Source organism: Salmo trutta, chromosome 36 (genome assembly GCF_901001165.1).
Source record: "Salmo trutta chromosome 36, fSalTru1.1, whole genome shotgun sequence".
In the NCBI taxonomy this organism is placed as follows: Eukaryota; Metazoa; Chordata; class Actinopteri; order Salmoniformes; family Salmonidae; genus Salmo; species Salmo trutta.
This window is the reverse complement of record NC_042992.1, coordinates 18,438,672-18,463,667: the sequence shown is the minus strand read 5'-3', so window position 1 is coordinate 18,463,667 and position 24,996 is coordinate 18,438,672. Positions and strand designations below refer to the sequence as shown.

General features: G+C 45.2%; 1 protein-coding gene across 26 annotated transcripts in view; it reads right to left on the bottom strand.

The window, feature by feature from the left end:
• The window catches only part of ptk2aa (protein tyrosine kinase 2aa), a 207,162-nt gene that overhangs the window by 32,561 nt on the left and 149,605 nt on the right, over positions 1 to 24,996 (bottom strand). For all 26 annotated transcript variants that reach the window (XM_029734910.1, XM_029734917.1, XM_029734908.1 and 23 more), the window contains 5 exons: positions 19,416 to 19,470; positions 9,536 to 9,676; positions 8,372 to 8,449; positions 7,435 to 7,542; positions 1,834 to 1,951 (listed from right to left, as the gene is read on the bottom strand). In XM_029734910.1, coding sequence (XP_029590770.1) covers positions 1,834 to 1,951; positions 7,435 to 7,542; positions 8,372 to 8,449; positions 9,536 to 9,676; positions 19,416 to 19,470 — 500 coding nt within the window. The remainder of the gene's footprint in view (positions 1 to 1,833; positions 1,952 to 7,434; positions 7,543 to 8,371; positions 8,450 to 9,535; positions 9,677 to 19,415; positions 19,471 to 24,996) is intronic.

Below are 24,996 nucleotides of genomic sequence, written 5' to 3'. Positions count from 1 at the left end.
CAGAATACAAAAATCCAAGTGAAAGTATTATCTCTATAACCAAGGAAGAGGCAAGTGGAAGGGGGAGAAAATAAGGAACTTGTCTGTCGGCCTCGCATTAAAAGACCAAAATTGGCTAAAGAAAATTGTGATAAATAAAAAAGTATACCGGTTTCATTTAAGGACCAACAAATTGACAGCTATACCATATAGATTGCAGAATAGTTGGGAATAGATTTTTAATGTACCGATTCCATGGCACATGGTTTATGAATTTACACAAAACGATGCGGGATTCAAAATTCTCACAACTAATAAAATGTTCTATATTTGGGGGATACAACTATCCCAGTTCTGCTGATTTTGCTGTGAAGAGACAGAATGATTAGATCCTTTGTTTTGGTACTGTCCATATGTAGCTTGTTTTTGGTCGCAGGTTTAGGAATGGCTGAAGAATTGCAACATTTACCTGGAGCTAACTCTGCAAATAGCACTGCTGGGTGATCAATCAAAAATATAATAATACTCTTAGCAAAAATATGTATCTTTAATTTACAATCTGTTGAATCTATGAGAATAGAAAGGTTCAGAATTTTTGTGAAACATCACAGTACAGTTGAAAAATATATGACAAATAAATAAAAAAATGGATGGTGTTCAGAGATAGATGGGAGGGGTTCAGTGGACCTGAAGGAGGGGAATAAAAACAAACAAAAGACAACTATTGTAAAATAGTGTCTGTCAAATGTAACTAGTATGTATAAACTGGGAGTAGAAGCCTAAGTGCTGTTGTCCATTAGTTTACTCCAATTAGGATGGTAGGGTTAGGGGAAAATAATAAAGGAAAATATATACAAATAAATATATGTATATTTTATACATATATTCACCCCAAAAATATATGAGGGTTTGGAAATGATGCAGACAATAACATTGGTGGAAGCTACACTCTATCTGCAATATTAAATCTGATCTACCCACTAAAAAAATCTGAAATAAAAAGGAAGCGGTGGAGTCGGTCCCGTGTGGCTCAGTTGGTAGAGCACTGGTGCTTGCAATGCTAGGGTTGTTGAGTTGTTCGACTCCCACGGGGGACCAATGTGAAAAAGTATGAAAACTGTATGCACTCACTGTAAGTCACACTGCTAAATGACTAAAATATAAAATTAGGGGAAAATCACAAACACAGGAGAGAAGTAGCCTGTTTGAACTGTTCCCCTGCTCCCCTCCCCCCCACACACGAAAAAGCAGACAGTCCAACTCCAAAAAAGGCTTAATAACGCCCCTCCCAAAAAACAGATCTCTAATGCTTTACTGCTCGAGAAAAGACTAGATGTTTGTTGAAAATACCAGATCTCTCTCAGACTGATAAAGGTATTGAAAGTGAATTCAACTATTAAACAAATCAGGGCAGTCATGACCATAACAAAACAATACATGATTCCAAATCAAGCTACAACTGGAAACCTTGTAAACAGAAATAAATCACACTACTGCCTACTGTTATGGTGATTGCCTAATACAATGCAGTCCATTTAGACTCAAATGACAACATCACCCAAGGCAGAGTGAATCTGTGGCCGTAACGCAATCTTGAAAACCAAGTAATATCAACACTCATAAACCCAAACACTTCAACTACAGTAATACTTCTTAGTAGAAGTATCTTTTTCAGACAGTGTGTGAGACTTACCTAACCATGTCAGCAGCAAAACAACTCAAACTCAAATGTAAACTACTATCTTTCTGTGTGTGTCTTGAAAACCATCTAGTAAACACAAGCTACCAAACATACACAAGTACACTTCTTAGTGTGTTTTTGAGACAGTGTGCGTGTGTGTGAGGAAGATGTACCTTTCTGCGGCCGTATGATGAAGGACTGGGTGACTCCGTTTACCAGGCGACAGTAGCCGTCTATGAGGTCGGCCATATTTTCAGCTGTGGTGAGTGACGGCGTGGTCACTGTGAGAGGCTGGGGACACAGGCAACAGCAGCCCACAAAGACTCATTATTACCAGCATGGACAGATAGAGGGACGGACAGACAGACTGTTCTGCTCTGCCTGGGGCTGCCAGCTGCCCCCTCCCATCACACAAACACTGTAGGGGGAACTCCGCATTTGTCTCAAACACACACACAGACACACTGCAGACACACACACACAGACACACACACACACACACACTGCAGACGCACACACACACTGCAGACACACACACACACTGCACACACGCACTGCAGACACACACACACACACACACACACACACACACACACACACACACACACACACACACACAGCAGACACGTACACACACACACACACACACTGCAGACGCGCACACACACACACACACACTGCAGACGCACACACACACACACACTGCAGAGACACACACACATACTGCACACACGCACACACACACACACACACACACATGCACACACACACACACTGCAGACGCGCACACACACACACACTACAGACGCGCACACACACATACACCCACACACACTGCAGACACACACACACCCACACACTGCAGACACACTGCAGACACACGCACACCCACACACTGCAGACACACGCAGACACACACACACCCACACACGCAGACACACGCACACCCACACACGCAGACACACGCACACCCACACACTGCAGACACACGCAGACACACACACACCCACACACACACCCACACACGCAGACACACACAGACACACTGCAGACACACTGCAGACACACGCAGACACACGCAGACACACTGCAGACACACGCAGACACACGCAGACACACGCAGACACACGCAGACACACGCAGACACACGCAGACACTGCAGACACACGCAGACACACGCAGACACACTGCAGACACACTGCAGACACAGACACACGCAGACACACGCAGACACACGCAGACACACGCAGACACACGCAGACACACTGCAGACACACGCAGACACACGCAGGCAGACACACGCAGGCAGACACACGCAGGCAGACACACGCAGGCAGACACACAAACACACACAAACACACACACACACACTGAAGACACACACACACACACACATACACTGCAGACACACTGCAGACACACACACGGCAGACACACAAACACACACTGCAGACACACACAAACACACACTGCAGACACACACACGCAGACACACACATACACACACACACTGCAGACACACACGCACGCACACACACTGCAGACACACAAACACTACAGATTCACACATACACACTACAGACACACACACGACAGACACACACACGACAGACACACACACGGGCACACACGCATTCAGGAACACAGGCTCACTAGCACACAGACACACACACAATATCCATGTATTCCAATGACATAACTTCCTTCCTTATTCCTGTGCTGATTCATAACAACAGTAATACAGTGGGGGAAAAAAGTATTTGATCCCCTGCTGATTTTGTACGTTTGCCCACTGACAAAGAAAGGATCAGGCTATAATTGTAATGGTAGGTGTATTTAAACAGTGAGAGACAGAATAACAACAAAAAAATCCAGAAAAACGCATGTCAAAAATGTTATAAATTGATTTGCATTTTAATGAGGGAATAAGTATTTGACCCCCTCTCAATCAGAAAGATTTCTGGCTCCCAGGTGTCTTTTATACAGGTAACGAGCTGAGATTAGGAGCACACTCTTAAAGGGAGTGCTCCTAACCGCAGTTTGTTACCTGTATAAAAGACACCTGTCCACAGAAGCAATCAATTAATCAGATTCCAAACTCTCCACCATAGCCAAGACCAAAGAGCTCTCCAAGGATGTCAGGGACAGGATTGTAGACTTTCACAAGGCTGGAATGGGCTACAAGACCATCGCCAAGCAGCTTGGTGAGAAGGTGACAACATTTGGTGCGATTATTCGCAAATGGAAGAAACACAAAAGAACTGTCAATATCCCTCGGCCTGGGGCTCCATGCAAGATCTCACCTCGTGGAGTTGTAATGATCATGAGAACGGTGAGGAATCAGCCCAGAACTACACGGGAGGATCTTGTCAATGATCTCAAGGCAGCTGGGACCATAGTCACCAAGAAAACAATTGGTAACACACTACGCAGTGAAGGACTGAAATCCTGCAGCGCCCGCAAGGTCCCCCTGCTCAAGAAAGCACATATACATGCCCGTCTGAAGTTTGCCAGTGAACATCTGAATGACTCAGAGGACAACTGGTGAAAGTGTTGTGGTCAGATGAGACCAAAATGGAGCTCTTTGACATCAACTCAACTCGCCATGTTTGGAGGAGGAGGAATGCTGCCTATGACCCCAAGAACACCATCTCCACCGTCAAACATGGAGGTGGAAACACTTTGCTTTGGGGGTGTTTTTCTGCTAAGGGGACAGGACATCTTCACCTCATCAAAGGGACGATGGACGGGGCCATGTACCGTCAAATCTTGGGTGAGAACCTCCTTCCCTCAGCCAGGGCATTGAAAATGGGTCGTGGATGGGTATTCCAGCATGACAATGACCCAAAACACATGGCCAAGGCAACAAAGGAGTGGCTCAAGAAGAAGCACATTAAGGTCCTGGAGTGGCCTAGCCAGTCTCCAGACCTTAATCCCATAGAAAATCTGTGGAGGGAGCTGAAGGTTCGAGTTGCCAAACGTCAGCCTCGAAAGCTTAATGACTTGGAGAAGATCTGCAAAGAGGAGTGGGACAAAATCCCTCCTGAGATGTGTGCAAACCTGGTGGCCAACTACAAGAAACGTCTGACCTCTGTGATTGCCAACACAAGGGTTTTGCCACCAAGTACTAAGTCATGTTTTGCAGAGGGGGTCAAATACTTATTTCCCTCATTAAAATGCAAATCATTTTATAACATTTTTGACATGCGTTTTTCTGGATCTTTTAGTTGTTATTCTGTCTCTCACTGTTCAAATAAACCTACCATTAAAATGATAGACTGATCATTTCTTTGTAAGTGGGCAAACGTAAAAATCAGCAGGGGATCAAATACTCCCCCCCCCCCCCCCCCCCCCCCCACTGTACCACAGTGAACAGGTGACTACAGTATAGCACTGTGGCTGTGTTCCTCACTTTACCACCCGCCACATCTTACTCCTGGCCTGCGTCCAAGATGGCACCCTATTCCCTTTATAGTGCACTACTTTGGTCTAGGGCGCATATGGCTTTGGTCAAAAGTAGTGCACTATACAGGGAATAGGGTGCCATTTGGGACATGTGCTATGCACTACCGCTGACTGACAGATTGAGTAGTAACACAATACTATAATAATCCTCTATGACAGGCAGAGTAGTAACACAATACTATAATAATCCTCTATGACAGACAGAGTAGTAACACAATACTATAATAATCCTCTATGACAGACAGAGTAGTAACACAATACTATAATAATCCTCTATGGCAGACAGAGCAGTAACACAATACTATAATAATCCTCTATGACAGACAGAGTAGTAACACACTACTATAATAATCCTCTATGACAGACAGAGTAGTAACACACTACTATAATAATCCTCTATGACAGACAGAGTAGTAACACAATACTATAATAATCCTCTATGACAGACAGAGTAGTAACACAATACTATAATAATCCTCTATGACAGAGAGTAGTAACACAATACTATAATAATCCTCTATGGCAGACAGAGTAATAACACACTACTATAATAATCCTCTATGACAGACAGAGTAGTAACACAATACTATAATAATCCTCTATGGCAGACAGTAGTAACATAATACTATAATAATCCTCTATGACAGACAGAGTAGTAACACAATACTATAATAATCCTCTATGGCAGACAGAGTAGTAACACACTACTATAATAATTCTCTATGACAGACAGAGTAGTAACACAATACTATAATAATCCTCTATGACAGGCAGAGTAGTAACACAATACTATAATAATCCTCTATGACAGACAGAGTAGTAACACAATACTATAATAATCCTCTATGACAGACAGAGTAGTAACACAATACTATAATAATCCTCTATGACAGACAGAGTAGTAACACAATACTATAATAATCCTCTATGACAGACAGAGTAGTAACACAATACTATAATAATCCTCTATGACAGGCAGAGTAGTAACACAATACTATAATAATCCTCTATGACAGACAGAGTAGTAACACAATACTATAATAATCCTCTATGACAGACAGAGTAGTAACACAATACTATAATAATCCTCTATGACAGACAGAGTAGTAACACAATACTATAATAATCCTCTATGACAGACAGAGTAGTAACACACTACTATAATAATCCTCTATGACAGACAGAGTAGTAACACAATACTATAATAATCCTCTATGACAGACAGAGTAGTAACACAATCCTATAATAATCCTCTATGACAGACAGAGTAGTAACACAATACTATAATAATCCTCTATGACAGACAGAGTAGTAACACAATACTATAATAATCCTCTATGACAGACAGAGTAGTAACACAATACTATAATAATCCTCTATGACAGACAGAGTAGTAACACACTACTATAATAATCCTCTATGACAGACAGAGTAGTAACACAATACTATAATAATCCTCTATGACAGACAGAGTAGTAACACACTACTATAATAATCCTCTATGACAGACAGAGTAGTAACACAATACTATAATAATCCTCTATGACAGACAGAGTAGTAACACAATACTATAATAATCCTCTTTGACAGACAGTAGTAACACAATACTATAATAATAATCCTCTATGACAGACAGAGTAGTAACACAATACTATAATACTCCTCTATGACAGACAGAGTAGTAACACAATACTATAATACTCCTCTATGACAGACAGAGTAGTAACACAATACTATAATAATCCTCTATGACAGGCAGAGTAGTAACACAATACTATAATAATCCTCTATGGCAGATAGAGTAGTAACACAATACTATAATAATCCTCTATGACAGACAGAGTAGTAACACAATACTATAATAATCCTCTATGACCAGCCCATCACAAATGAAAGGGTCCATTCATACAGCGGGGAGCCCAGAGTGAATGAATGTGTGTTACAGTAAAAGTAATCCCCAACAGGAAGACCTCTATGTGGAACCATTTGTAAATGGAACACTTATGTCCACTGTTCTGCTCACTGAAAAATCCATCCCAAGAAAGCCATGTTTCACATGCTACTTCCACTTCCAATAGTAGGAAATTGAAAGCAGATATTGACACAAAGGAAAATGTCAATAAAAACACAATATGAGTACATACAGAGAGGGGGGAGGTGGGACGTGGCTGAAACAAAGTGATCTAATATTAGGTCAAATTAGCACTATTCACAAAGTTATATCAATGTGTGCACATTTACTCATGTTGAATGCATCATGTACAACCTCATGGTAATGTAAGGGTTAATATGAAATGGTTGATTGGTACCTCAGCAGCACCGGCCACGTTGAGCTGCAGCATGCCCTTCCTCTCCTTGTCCTCCATGACGGAGTATCCAATGGTCTGCACCTGGGTGAAGTTGGCCAGGTGTGTTGGCTGGAGAAGAGGAATCAATCAATCAATTCATTAAAGTGCAAGCAAGAGAGCAAAATATGTGTTAATGTGTTAATGTACAACATTTCAGATGATTCCTAAAGTAATGATGATTCCATTTGAACTTTAAAATGGTCACAGTATTTCTCAGGAAGCTGTATTTTGTGTTATCCATCTATTCGTTTAGTGAAAACATTCCATTTCAAGCTGCACAGTTTTTGTTGTTGAGAGGGATGTTTTTGGCGTATCCTTTGAACGAGAGGGGTCTCATGACTTCCAGAACGAACCTCTCAAAGCCATGGCTCACGGTGATATAACAAGGAACACATCTGATACCCTCAGTTTGATGGGTAAAAACAACAAAAATCCTTGGGCCATTTTGGGAAGATTTTCACAGACAGACAGACAGACAGACAGACAGACAGACAGACAGACAGACAGACAGACAGACAGACAGACAGACAGACAGACAGACAGACAGACAGACAGACAGACACACAGACACACAGACAGACGTTTCATTACCTCAGCCCTTGAGGACAACATGAAAAGTATCAGAAATAATCTTTGAAAATCCCAGTTCATTCATGCCAATATTTCAGGGCAGATAGATATTGTATAGTGAGGAGATAGAAGAGAGACCAGCTCCTAGGTTACAAGTAGTGTTTGGTTCCAGCTAAGTGACGGACAGCTGTTCTTCGAGGAAAACCACACCATATGTGCTAAATATCTTTAGTTTGACGTCTTTAGTTTCAGTCAAAACTATATAAGTTGTGCAACTGTAATGGCTGTGCTTGTTTGTGTGGAGATGAAATGAACATTTACGACTCACAGTCGAACCCTTGTCTGTAAGGTAGCTAATGCCTTCCTCAGGTCCAATGGCTAGCTCTACTTGGATGACCCAGCTCAACTGTCAGGAGGAAAGGAAGATGGAGAGAAAAACAAAAAGAAAACTTGAGAAATGTCTTTAGTTCAGTCACAAATCAACAAGAGGAAAAGAGCGACACACACACACAATGACATTTAAGTTGAGAGTTCAATCTGTCGGATTCAAAGTGCCAACTCATAACCATGAAAACACATCTGCTACATTATTTGAACTGATTGAAGTAGATCTGAGGGAATGCTAGAGTAATTGTTACCATCTCTTGTCATAGCTGGGAAACAAAAAACAACAACTGTTGTTTTCCTTATAGCCAGTAGGGGGCACTATGAACCTGGTCATTTTTTATTTAAGCTACAGAGATGCAGACAAAACCCACCCAAATACAACCATAATATCCCAGGCATTACTCCACTGTCTAAGAAAAACACACCTAACTACCGAAGAATTACTGAGAAAACAAGTACAACGCATTCAGTCGTGTTCAGTACGAGTTCAGTGGTGTTCAGTACGAGTTCAGTCGTGTTCAGTACGAGTTCAGTGGTGTTCAGTACGAGTTCAGTGGTGTTCAGTACGAGTTCAGTGGTGTTCAGTACGAGTTCAGTGGTGTTCAGTACGAGTTCAGTGGTGTTCAGTACGAGTTCAGTCGTGTTCAGTACGAGTTCAGTCGTGTTCAGTACGAGTTCAGTCGTGTTCAGTACGAGTTCAGTCGTGTTCAGTACGAGTTCAGTGGTGTTCAGTACGAGTTCAGTGGTGTTCAGTACGAGTTCAGTGGTGTTCAGTACGAGTTCAGTGGTGTTCAGTACGAGTTCAGTCGTGTTCAGTACGAGTTCAGTCGTGTTCAGTACGAGTTCAGTCATGTTCAGTACGAGTTCAGTCGTGTTCAGTACGAGTTCAGTCGTGTTCAGTACGAGTTCAGTGGTGTTCAGTACGAGTTCAGTCGTGTTCAGTACGAGTTCAGTCGTGTTCAGTACGAGTTCAGTCGTGTTCAGTACGAGTTCAGTCGTGTTCAGTACGAGTCATTCTCTGGGATTCTTAAAATGTTCATCTTGACGCTATATGTTTTATTTGAAACCCAGAAGAAAACATGTAATCAAGTGAAATTCAGCCTACCCCGAGAGCACATTTAAAACACTCCTTATCATATCTGTAGACGGGCGCCAGAATCTCCAGGAACTTGAGGATGCTCTGGTCATCATTCATGTTGGCAAACTGTTTGAACGTCTGCTGAATCAGCTTCCGCAGGGTTTTGGCCTGGCAGAGAGGGAGAGGGTCGTTACTCGACAGGCAGACCCACATGGCACCCTATTCCTTATATAGTGTATTACTTTTGGACCTGGTCAGAAGTAGTGCACTATGTTGGGAATAGGGTGCCATTTGGGACACAAACATGGCCCTGGATAAGCTTGCCAGGGCATAGAGAACGGGACACTGATACACCAAGTCACATTAATAGTATCAAACAGAGCAAGTGTGAAACACATGAAAGACAAGGAAAGTTAGCCTGGGTGAAGGACAGTAGGCAGCTCTTCCGTCGTTCTGCCCCTGAACAAGGCTGTTAACCCACTGTTCCCCGGGCACTGAAGACGTGGATGTTGATTAAGGCAGCCCCCTGCACCTCTCTGATTCAGAGGGGTTGGGTTAAATGTGGAAGACACATTTCAGTTGAATACATTCAGTTGTTCAACTGACTAGGTATCCCCCTTTCCATTGTTTTGATTCCATAGCCTACATGATGTTTGGCTTGTCATTGAACGAGAGGAGCTTGCTTAAAGCACAGACTACCGCTAAAGGAAAGTAATGCTCTAGTTCATTTCTCTGACTGCTCTAACTGGGCAATCTAGAATTAGTACATCCATTCGAAGGGGTTTTAAAGTAATGATATATAGCCATTGATTCTTAAAGTGTATAACATGACTGAACTGTCTTACCCCTTCAGAATCCCAGAACGCCACATTAAAAAATGCTGTCCATCACTTTAATACACTGTACCTCTGTGAGAAAGAAGTGAATGATATTGATAACCGTATTGATTGGAGAATATATATTGAGTGTCATGCCAATTAGGGTCATAGTAGGGGACTGGGGGTTGTGTCCCAAATTGCACCCTATTCCCAATATAGTGGCCCTTACTTTGACCAGAGCCCAATGGGTGAAGGGAATAGGGTGCCATTTAGTACACAGCAGTGAGTGAGAGAGACCAGTTCAGAGTTCAACCAGTTTAGAGACTAGCGGAGCTGTTGGCCTGATCAATGTGACCGGGTCAATAGTGACACTGTCGTCCATTACACGGCCAGTGAGTTTAAACTCCATTAAAAATGCATGAGACATCGTGCTTTAATGACAGCTGACACTATTACTACACACTGACTGAGACACACACACACTGACTGAGACACACACACACTGACTGAGACACACACACACACTGACTGAGACACACACACACTGACTGAGACACACACACACACTGACTGAGACACACACACACACTGACTGAGACACACACACACACTGACTGAGACACACACACACACACACTGACTGAGACACACACACACACTGACTGAGACACACACACACACTGACTGAGACACACACACACATTGACTGAGACACACACACACACACACACACACACACTGACTGAGACACACACACACACACACACTGACTGAGACACACACACACACACACACACACACACACACTGACTGAGACACACACACACACTGACTGAGACACACACACACACACACACACTGACTGAGACACACACACACTGACTGGGACACACACACACACTGACTGAGACACACACACACACACACTGACTGTGACACACACACACTGACTGGGACACACACACGCACACACACACACTGACTGGGACACACACACACACACACACTGACTGGGACACACACACACTGACTGAGACACACACACACTGACTGGGACACACACACTGACTGGGACACACACACACACACACTGACTGAGACACACACACACACACACACTGACTGGGACACACACACACACTGACTGAGACACACACACACTGACTGGGACACACACACACACACTGACTGGGACACACACACACACACTGACTGAGACACACACACACACACTGACTGGGACACACACACACTGACTGGGACACACACACACTGACTGGGACACAAACACACACTGACTGGGACACACACACACACTGACTGGGACACACACACTGACTGAGACACACACACACACACACTGACTGAGACACACACACACACACACTGACTGTGACACACACACACTGACTGGGACACACACACACACACACACACACACACACTGACTGAGACACACACACACACTGACTGAGACACACACACACACACACACACTGACTGAGACACACACACACTGACTGGGACACACACACACACTGACTGAGACACACACACACACACACTGACTGTGACACACACACACTGACTGGGACACACACACGCACACACACACACTGACTGGGACACACACACACACACACACTGACTGGGACACACACACACTGACTGAGACACACACACACTGACTGGGACACACACACTGACTGGGACACACACACACACACACTGACTGAGACACACACACACACACACACTGACTGGGACACACACACACACTGACTGAGACACACACACACTGACTGGGACACACACACACACACTGACTGGGACACACACACACACACTGACTGAGACACACACACACACACTGACTGGGACACACACACACTGACTGGGACACACACACACTGACTGGGACACAAACACACACTGACTGGGACACACACACACACTGACTGGGACACACACACTGACTGAGACACACACACACACACACTGACTGAGACACACACACACACACACTGACTGTGACACACACACACTGACTGGGACACACACACACACACACACTGACTGGGACACACACACACTGACTGGGACACAAACACACACTGACTGGGACACACACACACACTGACTGGGACACACACACTGACTGAGACACACACACACACACACTGACTGAGACACACACACACACACTGACTGTGACACACACACACTGACTGGGACACACACACACACACACACACACACACACACACTGACTGGGACACACACACACACTGACTGGGACACACACACTGACTGGTACACACACGCACACACTGACTGGTACACACACACACACTGACTGGGACACACACACACACTGACTGGGACACACACACACACTGACTGGGACACACACACACTGACTGGGACACACACACTGACTGGGACACACACACTGACTGGGACACACACACACACACACACACACACACACTGACTGGGACACACACACACACTGACTGGGGGACACACACTGACTGGTACACACACACACACACACTGACTGGTACACACACACACACTGACTGGGACACACACACACACTGACTGGGACACACACACTGACTGGGACACACACACACACACTGACTGGGACAAACACACACTGACTGGGACACACACACTGACTGGGACACACACACTGACTGGGACACACACACACACACACACACACACACTGACTGGTACACACACACACACACACACACACACACTGACTGGGACACACACACACTGACTGGGACACACACACTGACTGGTACACACACACACACACACACACACACACACACTGACTGGGACACACACACACACTGACTGAGACACACACACACACACACTGACTGTGACACACACACACTGACTGGGACACACACACACACACACACACTGACTGGGACACACACACACACACACTGACTGGGACACACACACACTGACTGAGACACACACACACTGACTGGGACACACACACTGACTGGGACACACACACACACACACACTGACTGAGACACACACACACACACACACTGACTGGGACACACACACACACACACTGACTGAGACACACACACACTGACTGGGACACACACACACACACTGACTGGGACACACACACACACACTGACTGAGACACACACACACACACTGACTGGGACACACACACACTGACTGGGACACACACACACTGACTGGGACACAAACACACACTGACTGGGACACACACACACACTGACTGGGACACACACACTGACTGAGACACACACACACACACACTGACTGAGACACACACACACACACTGACTGTGACACACACACACACTGACTGGGACACACACACACACACACACACTGACTGGGACACACACACACTGACTGAGACACACACACACACTGACTGGGACACACACACTGACTGGGACACACACACACTGACTGGGACACACACACACTGACTGGGACACACACACTGACTGGGACACACACACTGACTGAGACACACACACACACACACACTGACTGGGACACACACACACACACACTGACTGGGACACACACACTGACTGGGACACACACACACTGACTGGGACACACACACACACAGACACACACACACTGACTGGGACACACACACACACTGACTGGGACACACACACACACACACTGACTGGGACACACACACTGACTGGGACACACACACTGACTGGGACACACACACGCACACTGACTGAGACACACACACACACAAACTGACTGGGACACACACACACTGACTGGGACACAAACACACACTGACTGGGACACACACACACTGACTGGGACACACACACACTGACTGGGACACACACACACTGACTGGGACACACACACTGACTGGGACACAAACACACACTGACTGGGACACAAACACACACTGACTGGGACACACACACACTGACTGGGACACACACACTGACTGGGACACACACACACACACTGACTGGGATACACACACACACACACTGACTGGGACACACACACACACACACACACACACACACACACACACACACTGACTGAGACACACACACATACACACTGACTGGGACACACACACACACACACACTGACTGGGACACACACACACACACTGACTGAGACACACACACACTGACTGGGACACACACACTGACTGGGACACACACACTGACTGGGACACACACACACACACACTGACTGGGACACACACACACTGACTGGGACACACACACTGACTGGGACACACACACACTGACTGGGACACACACACACTGACTGGGACACACACACACACACACACACACACACACTGACTGGGACACACACACACACTGACTGGGACACACACACACACTGACTGGGACACACACACACACTGACTGGGACACACACACACACACACACTGACTGAGACACACACACACTGACTGGGACACACACACACACACTGACTGAGACACACACACTGACTGGGACACACACACTGACTGGGACACACACACTGACTGGGACACACACACACACACACTGACTGAGACACACACACACACACATTGACTGAGACACACACACACACACACACACTGACTGGGACACACACACACTGACTGGGACACACACACACTGACTGGGACACAAACACACACTGACTGGGACACACACACTGACTGGGACACACACACTGACTGGGACACACACACTGACTGGGACACACACACACACACTGACTGAGACACACACACACACACATTGACTGAGACACACACACACACACACACTGACTGGGACACACACACACACACACACACTGACTGGGACACACACACACTGACTGGGACACACACACACTGACTGGGACACAAACACACACTGACTGGGACACAAACACACACTGACTGGGACACACACACACACTGACTGGGACACACACACACACTGACTGGGACACACACACACTCTGACTAGGACACACACACACTGATTGGGACACACACACTGACTGGGACACACACTGACTGGGACACACACACTGACTGGGACACACACACTGACTGGGACACACACACTGACTGGGACACACACACTGACTGGGACACACACTGACTGGGACACACACACACACATACCTTCTAATTAAAAATGGCACTGCAATTATGTAATGTAAATCAACTCCCTGCAGAGTTAGGCTGATTCATCAAGGACTTATGCTGACAGCTGTCTATCCTATTAGTCTGCATACTGGCTTTTAAAATCAACAACTTATAAATGCAGCATTTTAGACTCCACTTAACAGACACGGGGTCTGAAAACAGCGGAATTCTAGGAATGGATCCCCTGATCCTATCTGGAGGTCTTAGTTACTGTAGAACATAATAGTAACATGTAGAGTAATCACAGAGCTTGTCCCCTCCACCCTTCCTGAGAGGAAGCTGAGCTCAGAGTATCTCTCCATCTCCCCTAAGAACCCTGGTGAGGAGGGAGGGTTCTGGACAGAGACAGAGCTGAGTAGGGCCAGTGAGCTGGCCTACAGTTGCTACAGTACGGTAGTGTACTGATGTGTATAGATGAATCTTTCTGAATCTGTATTTATTCTATGCCATTTGACTACGCTTGATGATGTGTTTTAATGTTGGCACAGGCAAACTAATTGCACGTTCCCCCCGGGATATACAAAGTAGTACTTTGAAAGACATTGAGAGCATAAAGACAACTTATAGTACTGTAGTTGTAACAGATGTTTTGACCTGACTAAGATCAGAATATTCACTATTAAAAAGTGGATTTATGATCATATAGAGTCCTGTTCCAGCATAAAGTCAACCCATCAGGTGGAGCTGTCCATTCAAATTGGATGTAAAACAGGTTGGAAATGTCACACAAGTACATCATTCTAAAGCACTTACAAGACATCCTCTGACACTGGATTCATCCTGAATGGCACCCTCTTCCCTATATCATAGATGTCAAACCCATTCCGTGGAGTTTGGCACCTGTGCCCTATATAGTGCACTACTTTGACTAGGGTCCATAGTAAAAAGTAGTGCACTTTAGAGATAACAGGGTGCTATTTGGGACACACCATTGTTGACTCTGGTGCCAAACCAAATTAAACTCACGTTTCCCTCCACTTTTTCCAGCAGAGCCTGTCATCATCTCTCTAAATGGAAACCTTCTGCTGTAAACCTGGCGATGGTAATTATGTAAATGTGAACCTCTGTGTAATCAATAATACATTTTATTGCCTAATTTGATTACGCTTTCAGTGAGTTATATTCCGACCTCAGCCATCTGCCAGGTAATGTTCTCTGTCCAGTGGAGTGGATAGGAGCGAGAATAACTGTGTTAACATATTTCTCTTCATCAAAACAGTGTGTATGTGTGTCAGAGTGGGTGTGTGTGGGGGAGTCTGGAGTGTGTATGTGTGTCAGAGTGGGTGTGTATGGGGGAGTCAGGAGTGTGTATGTGTATCAGAGTGGGGTGTGTGGGGGGGGGAGTCTGGAGTGTGTATGTGTGTCAGAGTGGGTGTGTGTGTGTGGGGGAGTCTGGAGTGTGTATGTGTGTCAGAGTGGGTGTGTGTGGGGGAGTCTGGAGTGTGTATGTGTGTCAGAGTGTGTGTGTGTGGGGGAGTCTGGAGTGTGTATGTGTGTCAGAGTGGGTGTGTGTGTGGGGGAGTCTGGAGTGTGTATGTGTATCAGAGTGGGTGTGTGTGTGGGGGAGTCTGGTGTGTGTATGTGTGTCAGAGTGGGTGTGTGTGGGGGAGTCTGGAGTGTGTATGTGTATCAGAGTGGGGGTGTGTGTGGGGGAGTCTGGAGTGTGTATGTGTGTCAGAGTGGGTGTGTGTGTGGGGGAGTCTGGAGTGTGTATGTGTGTTAGAGTGGGTGTGTGTGGGGGAGTCTGGAGTGTGTATGTGTGTCAGAGTGGGTGTGTGTGTGGGGGAGTCTGGAGTGTGTATGTGTGTCAGAGTGGGTGTGTGTGTGGGGGAGTCTGTAGTGTGTATGTGTGTCAGAGTGGGTGTGTGTGTGGGGGAGTCTGGTGTGTGTATGTGTGTCAGAGTGGGTGTGTGTGGGGGAGTCTGGAGTGTGTATGTGTGTCAGAGTGTGTGTGTGTGGGGGAGTCTGGAGTGTGTATGTGTGTCAGAGTGGGTGTGTGTGTGGGGGAGTCTGGAGTGTGTATGTGTGTTAGAGTGGTTGTGTGTGGGGGAGTCTGGAGTGTGTATGTGTGTCAGAGTGGGTGTGTGTGTGGGGGAGTCTGGAGTGTGTATGTGTGTCAGAGTGGGTGTGTGTGTGGGGGAGTCTGTAGTGTGTATGTGTGTCAGAGTGGGTGTGTGTGTGGGGGAGTCTGGTGTGTGTATGTGTGTCAGAGTGGGTGTGTGTGGGGGAGTCTGGAGTGTGTATGTGTGTCAGAGTGGGTGTGTGTGGGGGAGTCTGGAGTGTGTATGTGTGTCAGAGTGGGTGTGTGTGGGGGAGTCTGGAGTGTGTATGTGTGTCAGAGTGGGTATGTGTGTGGGGGATTCTGGAGTGTGTATGCGTGTCAGAGTGGGTGTGTGTGTGGGGGGGAGTCAGGAGTGTGTATGTGTGTCAGAGTGGGTGTGTGTGTGGGGGAGTCTGGAGTGTGTATGTGTATCAGAGTGGGGGTGTGTGTGGGGGAGTCTGGAGTGTGTATGTGTGTCAGAGTGGGTGTGTGTGTGGGGGAGTCTGGAGTGTGTATGTGTGTTAGAGTGGGTGTGTGTGTGTGGGGGAGTCAGGAGTGTGTATGTGTGTCAGAGTGGGTGTGTGTGGGGGAGTCTGGAGTGTGTATGTGTGTCAGAGTGGGTGTGTGTGGGGGAGTCTGGAGTGTGTCAGAGTGGGTGTGTGTGGGGGAGTCAGGAGTGTGTATGTGTGGGGGAGTCTGGAGTGTGTATGTGTGTCAGAGTGGGTGTGTGCGCGTGCGTGTAGCTTCAGTTCATCGCTGAAAGCTTAATCTGTTCACCATGTCATTGTGACGTAGGGGAGAGTCATTTCCAGAAGGATTATGGTTTTACACACATGGGGGGGGGGGGGGGGGGGGGTTGGATGGGGGGAGGGGAGGGAAGGATGGTAACTCTGAGGCACAGGGGCCTGACAGAAGGGGGGGATGAAGTGGGTTTAGCAGTGACATGTGGGGCTGTGGGGTTAGGCACCACCCACACCTCCAGGCAGAGCATCTGTCCACCTATCTTTCACCGACTCCAATGCACCCTTCCCCAGGGCACTGGGCCCCACTGGGCCCCACGTTCACGCCGCCCCATTGTGGCACCCCCGCAGCTCTGTACACCCACACACGTGCCATAAATCCATCACATCACACACATGGTTGGCGGCTGAGACACACACACACACACACGCAGAGACACAGTCTACCAGGAAAACCCACCATCAGGGCTCTGTTAAATATGCTAAACTACTTGCACGGCTGGCAGAGTTTAGCATATTTAACAGAGCCTTGATGGTGGGTTTTCCTGGTAGACTGTCTCTGTGTGTGTGTCTGTGTGTGTGTGTGTGTGTGTGTGTGTGTGTGTGTGTGTGTGTGTGTGTGTGTGTGACTGGCTTTAGGCCAAAAACTAAAAAAGCTGTCTTATACAGTACAGTATATAGAACAGTAAATGGGATCATTTCCACACTGTTTATCCCTGTGGATGTCTGGCGCTGTTGTGATGCGAGATGAGAGGAGTCGACAAATGAGTGGGTTTGATTCAGCTGGGGCTCTTTCCCCCACAGGCCTGTATGTACGAGGAATGCTAGCCTAGAACTAGGCCAACTCTGCCTGTCCCAGGCTGGAACAAAGGCCACAGAACCAAGAGATCCACACACACAGCTAGAAGACACTTCAGAGGGAAGAAAGGAAATACGGAATCTTCAAAGTGCGTGCTACATTCATATGAAGCGGCGGTCGGTGCTCTCTCTGAGAATGCATTGGAGACTGACTGGTCCTTGAGGATATATTCTCATCGATGGCCCTGAAAGAATGAACAGATTTTTTGTAAAGCATCATCTCACCTTGACTGAATCCAGTAAGCTCTTGGGGAAGAATCTTCTTAAGCCCACATCTTTTCTGTAAAGAAGAAATAAAAAGAGGACAAAGGACAACGTCAGTTTAGTGAGACCAGTGCCTGAGGCTGGTCTAGCAGACAACACATAAACGCTATTCTGAATCTTCATCCCTCACTGTCTACTCTCTCATTTCCTATAATCTCTGTCTGAATAAAGTGAAATACAGTCATATATATATATATATAAAAACAGTTTGTACCATTGCCAAAATGAGAATGCAAAATGTCTAGCCTCAACTCCTCAAAATAGTCCCCTGATGGAATTTTACCTCTCTGATACCAATCTACCAGGGAAAGGAGAGAGAAACACATCCATTTACTCAGGGCCATTAGTAGGACTTCTCTGAAGTTTACCACACAACATAACTGATTGGTCAGTGTACAGTGAGGAGGAAACAAAATGTGTGGGCCAGAGCGAGAGAGCGAGAGACACAGACAGACAGACAGACAGAAAAAGAGAGAGCGAGAGAGAGGATTTTCCCATGGTTGCGTCAACAGCAACACAGAGCATAGCCTTGCTATTGAGAAAGGCAGCCATAGGCAGACCTGGCTTTCAAGAGAGGACAGGCTATGTGCACACTGCCCACAAACTAAGGTGGAAACTAAACTGCACTTCGTAACCTACTGCCAAATGTATGACCATATTAGAGAGACATATTTCTCTCAGATTACACAGATCCACAAAGAATTTGAAAACAAACCCAATTTTGATAAACTCCCATATCTACTGGGTGAAATACCACAGTGTGAAATATCACAGCAGCAAGATTTGTGACCTGTTGCCACAAGATTAGGGCAACCAGTGAAGAACATACACCATTGTAAATAAATAAATAAATAAAAACAACCCATATTTATGTTTATTTATTTTCCCCTTTGTACTTTAACTATTTGCACATAATATGACATTTGAAATGTCTTTATTCTTTTGGTACTTTTGTGAGTGTAATGTTTACTGTTAATATTTATTGTTTATTTCAATTTTGTTTATTATCTATTTCACTTGCTTTGGCAATGTTAACATATGTTTCCCATGCCAATAAAGCCCTTAAATTGAAATTGAACAATTTAATTGAGAGAGAGACAGAGACAGTAGCAGAAAAGAAGACTTCAGAGAAAGAGGGAAAGAGAGCCCTCACATCGTAGAGGAGAAAAGACAGCATATTGTTTAAAGCCTATAACCTCATCCATTCCACACAATCATTTTATCATTTGGTCTCTATTAAAAGATAGCTTGTTAAAACCAGAGGCGCAGGCTGCATCCTCTCCTTTCAGACTGCCAGGAGTAGGCAAAACAGAGGAAAATTGGTAGAACTGGAGGGACAAATTCACTTACTGGATAGGGAGAATGCTAGCCATCCATCTATGGAGAAACATCAAATAATTACCTCTTTAAAATTTGAATATAATCAGATTCTCTCAGCTAAAATTGCTAAAACTTTTCTTTATGCCAAGCAAACATATTTTGAGTTTGGTGACAAACCACACAAATTACTCGCCAGACAACTTTGAAAAAATATGAGTGACCAAATGATTCACAAAGTTAAATCTGCATCTGGGGAATTACTCTCTTCCCCCAAAGACATCAATGACAGATTCCGTCAGTTTTATGAGACTCTATATACATCTAAAGCTGATCCTAACACCTTAATTATGCAAAACTTTTTGGAGGACTGTAATCTTCCTGCCCTGAACCAGGAAGATTCTAACTTCCTGAATAAGGAAATATCTCTTGAAGAAATTCGAGAAACAATTCAATCTCCAAAGAGTGGCAAGACCCCGGGCCCAGATGGATACCCTGGTGAATTGTATAAAACATTCAGCAACATGCTCTCTCCCTACCTGCACAAAATGTTGGTTCAGGCCAATGAGGATGGAGCTCTCCCATCTACTTTGGATGAGGCGTTCATTACAGTTATACATAAGAAGGGTAAAGATCCGGAAGAGGTAGGGTCATACAGACCAATATCCCTCCTTAATACAGACCAAAAGATTTTAGCCAAAACTCTGGCTAACAGGCTTAGCACTTTAATTGGCAAATTGGTCCATTCGGACCAGACCGGCTTTAAATCTAGCAGAAACTCATTCTTCAATCTCAGGCGCCTCTTCAACATTATGTATTCTCAGAGGTTACCTAACGTGGACCTTGCCGTTAAATCTCTTGACGCCAAAAAGGCCTTTGAGCAAATTGAGTGGTCCTATCTATTCAAGGTCCTACAGAAATGCAATATTGGAGATGGGTTCATAAATTGGATCCAGCTTTTATATAGGAACCCCTGTGCGAGAATACTCACTAAGCAATCATTGTCGCCCCGATTTAACCTTTACAGAGGGACAAGGCAGGGCTGTGCGCTGTCGCCTATGCTCTTCGCCCTAATTATTGAACCTCTCGCTCAGGCGATCAGATCTTATGCAGCAATACACGGCTATAAAACTAAAGATACTCTAAATAAGATCTCTCTATACGCAGATGACATTCTCCTCTATGTAACAGAACCCCAAGCTAGTATTCCAGCTATTCTTGATGTGATTAATTTGTTTGGTACCTTCTCGGGATACAGAATAAATTGGAACAAGAGTGAATTAATGCCCATACGGTGCAAAACACCTCCTTGCTAGAAAATCTTCCAGTTATCTTCAGAAAAATGTACCTACCTCAGAATTGTAGTTACCAAACAATACTCCTTACTATTTAAAGAGAATTTCCCCTCTCTGATGCAAAAACTCAAGGCAAATATACAATTTTGGAGAACTCTCCCAATTTCTCTACTCAGAAGAATTAATGCCATTAAAATGGTCTTCCTCCCACAACTGCTCTACCTATACCAGAACATCCCAGTATTCATACCTAAATCTTTTCATAAACAACTGGACTCAATTATCAATCCTTTCATCTGGGATTATAAAACACACAGGATAGGTAAAAACACCTCTGTAAATCCAAGATGGAAGGAGGATTGTCTCTCCCAAATTGTATGTTTTACTACTGGGCCACTAACCTCCGCGCTGTTACGCTTTGTCTGGATGATGCACCTCCGCCATCCAGCTGGCTTAGTATGGAGCGTGAGGAGTGTCACCCCTTCACTATTGGAGCTGTGATTTTGTCACCTGTCAATCTGGAGATGTAACTTTATAGTAACAATCCTATTATACATAGCACAGTCCGAATCTGGAAGCAAATTAAAGTTCACTTTGAGCTTAGACCAATATCATTCATGCTCCCTGTTGCCAGGAATCCCTCCTTTGCCCCCTCTAACCTTGATAACACCTTTGAGCGATGGGGAGAGTTGGGGATAAGTACAATAGGGGATGTATATATAGAAGGGACCTTTGCTTCCTTTGAGTTGCTGAGGGAAACTTATAATCTTCCCAGAAGTAACTTTTTCAGATAGTCTCTAATTTGTAGGTATGTTAGAAAACACCTCCCAACATTTGGGAATGCTAAACCTTCCACGTTTGACGGATGCATAAAAATATGCCCCACCTCAGACAAACTCTTCAATCTGTTAGCACACCTTCTACAGATGCCATTAAGGCAAAATGGGAGGAAGAACTAGGGACTGACATTTCTGTGGCAGACTGGGAAGATAGCATGGAGTATATACACACCTGCTCCATTAACTCCAGACATCGTCTCATACAATTCAAGGTATTACACAGATTACACTATTCCAAAACCAAACTGCATAGGATATTTCCTGGTACATCCCCTATGTGTGATACATGTCAGGCTGAGCAGGGTACACTACTCCACTGCTTTGCCCTATGCTCTAACCTGTATGGGTATTGGCGTGAATTTTTTTGGATCCTCTCTGAAGTTCTGGAGACTTCAATAGACCCAGACCCGCTTCTGATAATCCTGGGAGTGTCTGATTCCTAAACAGATTAACCAACCCCCAAAAACAACTCATCTCTTACAGTCTCATTTCGGCAAAAAAAATAATCTTGTTGTTTTGGAAAAGGAGAGAAGCGCCCTCTACCAAATTATGGCTCAGCGAATTGGCAAACACTGTACACTTAGAAAGAATTAGATATATTCTGAACAATAAATGATCAACATTTGATCAAATCTGGTAGCCTTTCCTCTTTTACTTGGACCAGTCGGCACTGTGAGTTTGTACTTTTTAACGCACTCTCAATTGTAATATTTTAATCTACCTTTGGGCAGCGTGTGCTGGCTCCGCCACCCGAGCAGTCGGGAGGGGAATAGGGGGGAATAAGGGGGGGGGGGGGGGGGGGGAATAAAGGGGGGAATACGTGGGGGGGTGACATCTACCCTCTTTCTTTCTACCTGTCCTTGTTCTGTATGTCTTGTTTTGTAATATTTGTTTTGTACCCAGAACTCTGGGTCTTGTTGTTCTTGTCTGCTCTTTTATGTTTAGATAAGAATTGTATACTTGTCTTTTATACCTATACACCATTCTTGTGTGTGTTCAATAAAAAAATATTTGTCCGAAAAAATCTGAGGCGCCCCGAAAGCCACTTACATCCGGCTGGCCATTAACCAGAATCAATCCACGTCATTTATAAGGCCGGGGCCACAAAACCTGCCATAAAATTGATGCTGCCTTGGCAATAGTGTGATGAAGCTTTTCTGGTAGCAGAGCAATGCTACTGTCCGTCTGTGCATGTCAGTGAGGATCTAGGTGCATTTAAGGATCTGTATGCCATGACAATGAGTGACAGGGAGTTGGCATGATGGCACAAACAGATGCTGTGGATCTATAATGCCTTAACTTAGCTATGTTAAATCAAGAGGAAACATACTCTGTAGTATTAACAGTGCTGAAACACAACATGATGACTTCCCCCAGGCTCAGAAAATCCTCTCTCCTGTCTGTCTCCCTGGCCCAACAGTAATCCAAGCTGCTTATACTAAAAACGTGGAAATCAATCAATCCGCCATCATTAACACAATGGGAAAAAATCGAATGATTTATTATTTAAATATTGAAAGTGTGTGGGCTACGGTTTCAGGCCATGTGGAGGAAAGTGATGCTGGTACTGGAGATGGGGGTGTGTGCTAGTGGGTCTGGGCAGGTGTGATGTAGTTGAAGTTTGTACAATGTTGTCGTTTGTATGTGTATGTTTTGTATTGTCTATAAAAGATCAAATACAATTGTACCCCCCCAGGGATTGGAACCCTCCCCCCTCTCCCTCCCTGACTGCTGGGCTCTGTGTCTTTGGGCAAGTGGACAGACTGACCTGGAACTAACTCTAGCCAGCACACTGAGCCCCAGCACCACTATCCACGGAGCAGAGGGGAGAGTGTGAAAGAGAGAGAGAGAGAAAGAGAGAGAATGCAAGAGAGGCAGAGAGAAAGAGAGTGCTGGATAATCATTAGGACACTTTACTTTTGTGCCTCAAACAAGCCCCTGCTTTCTCTATGGGTCTGAGCTCAGCACAGCAGCAGCTAATGCTGTACATCATTGGTTGGGCAAGGTCCAGTTAGCACTAGCCAGAGCCCTAGCAGTAGGTTACTAGCAGTAGGTTACTAGCAGTAGGAGGTTACTAGCAGTAGGTTACTA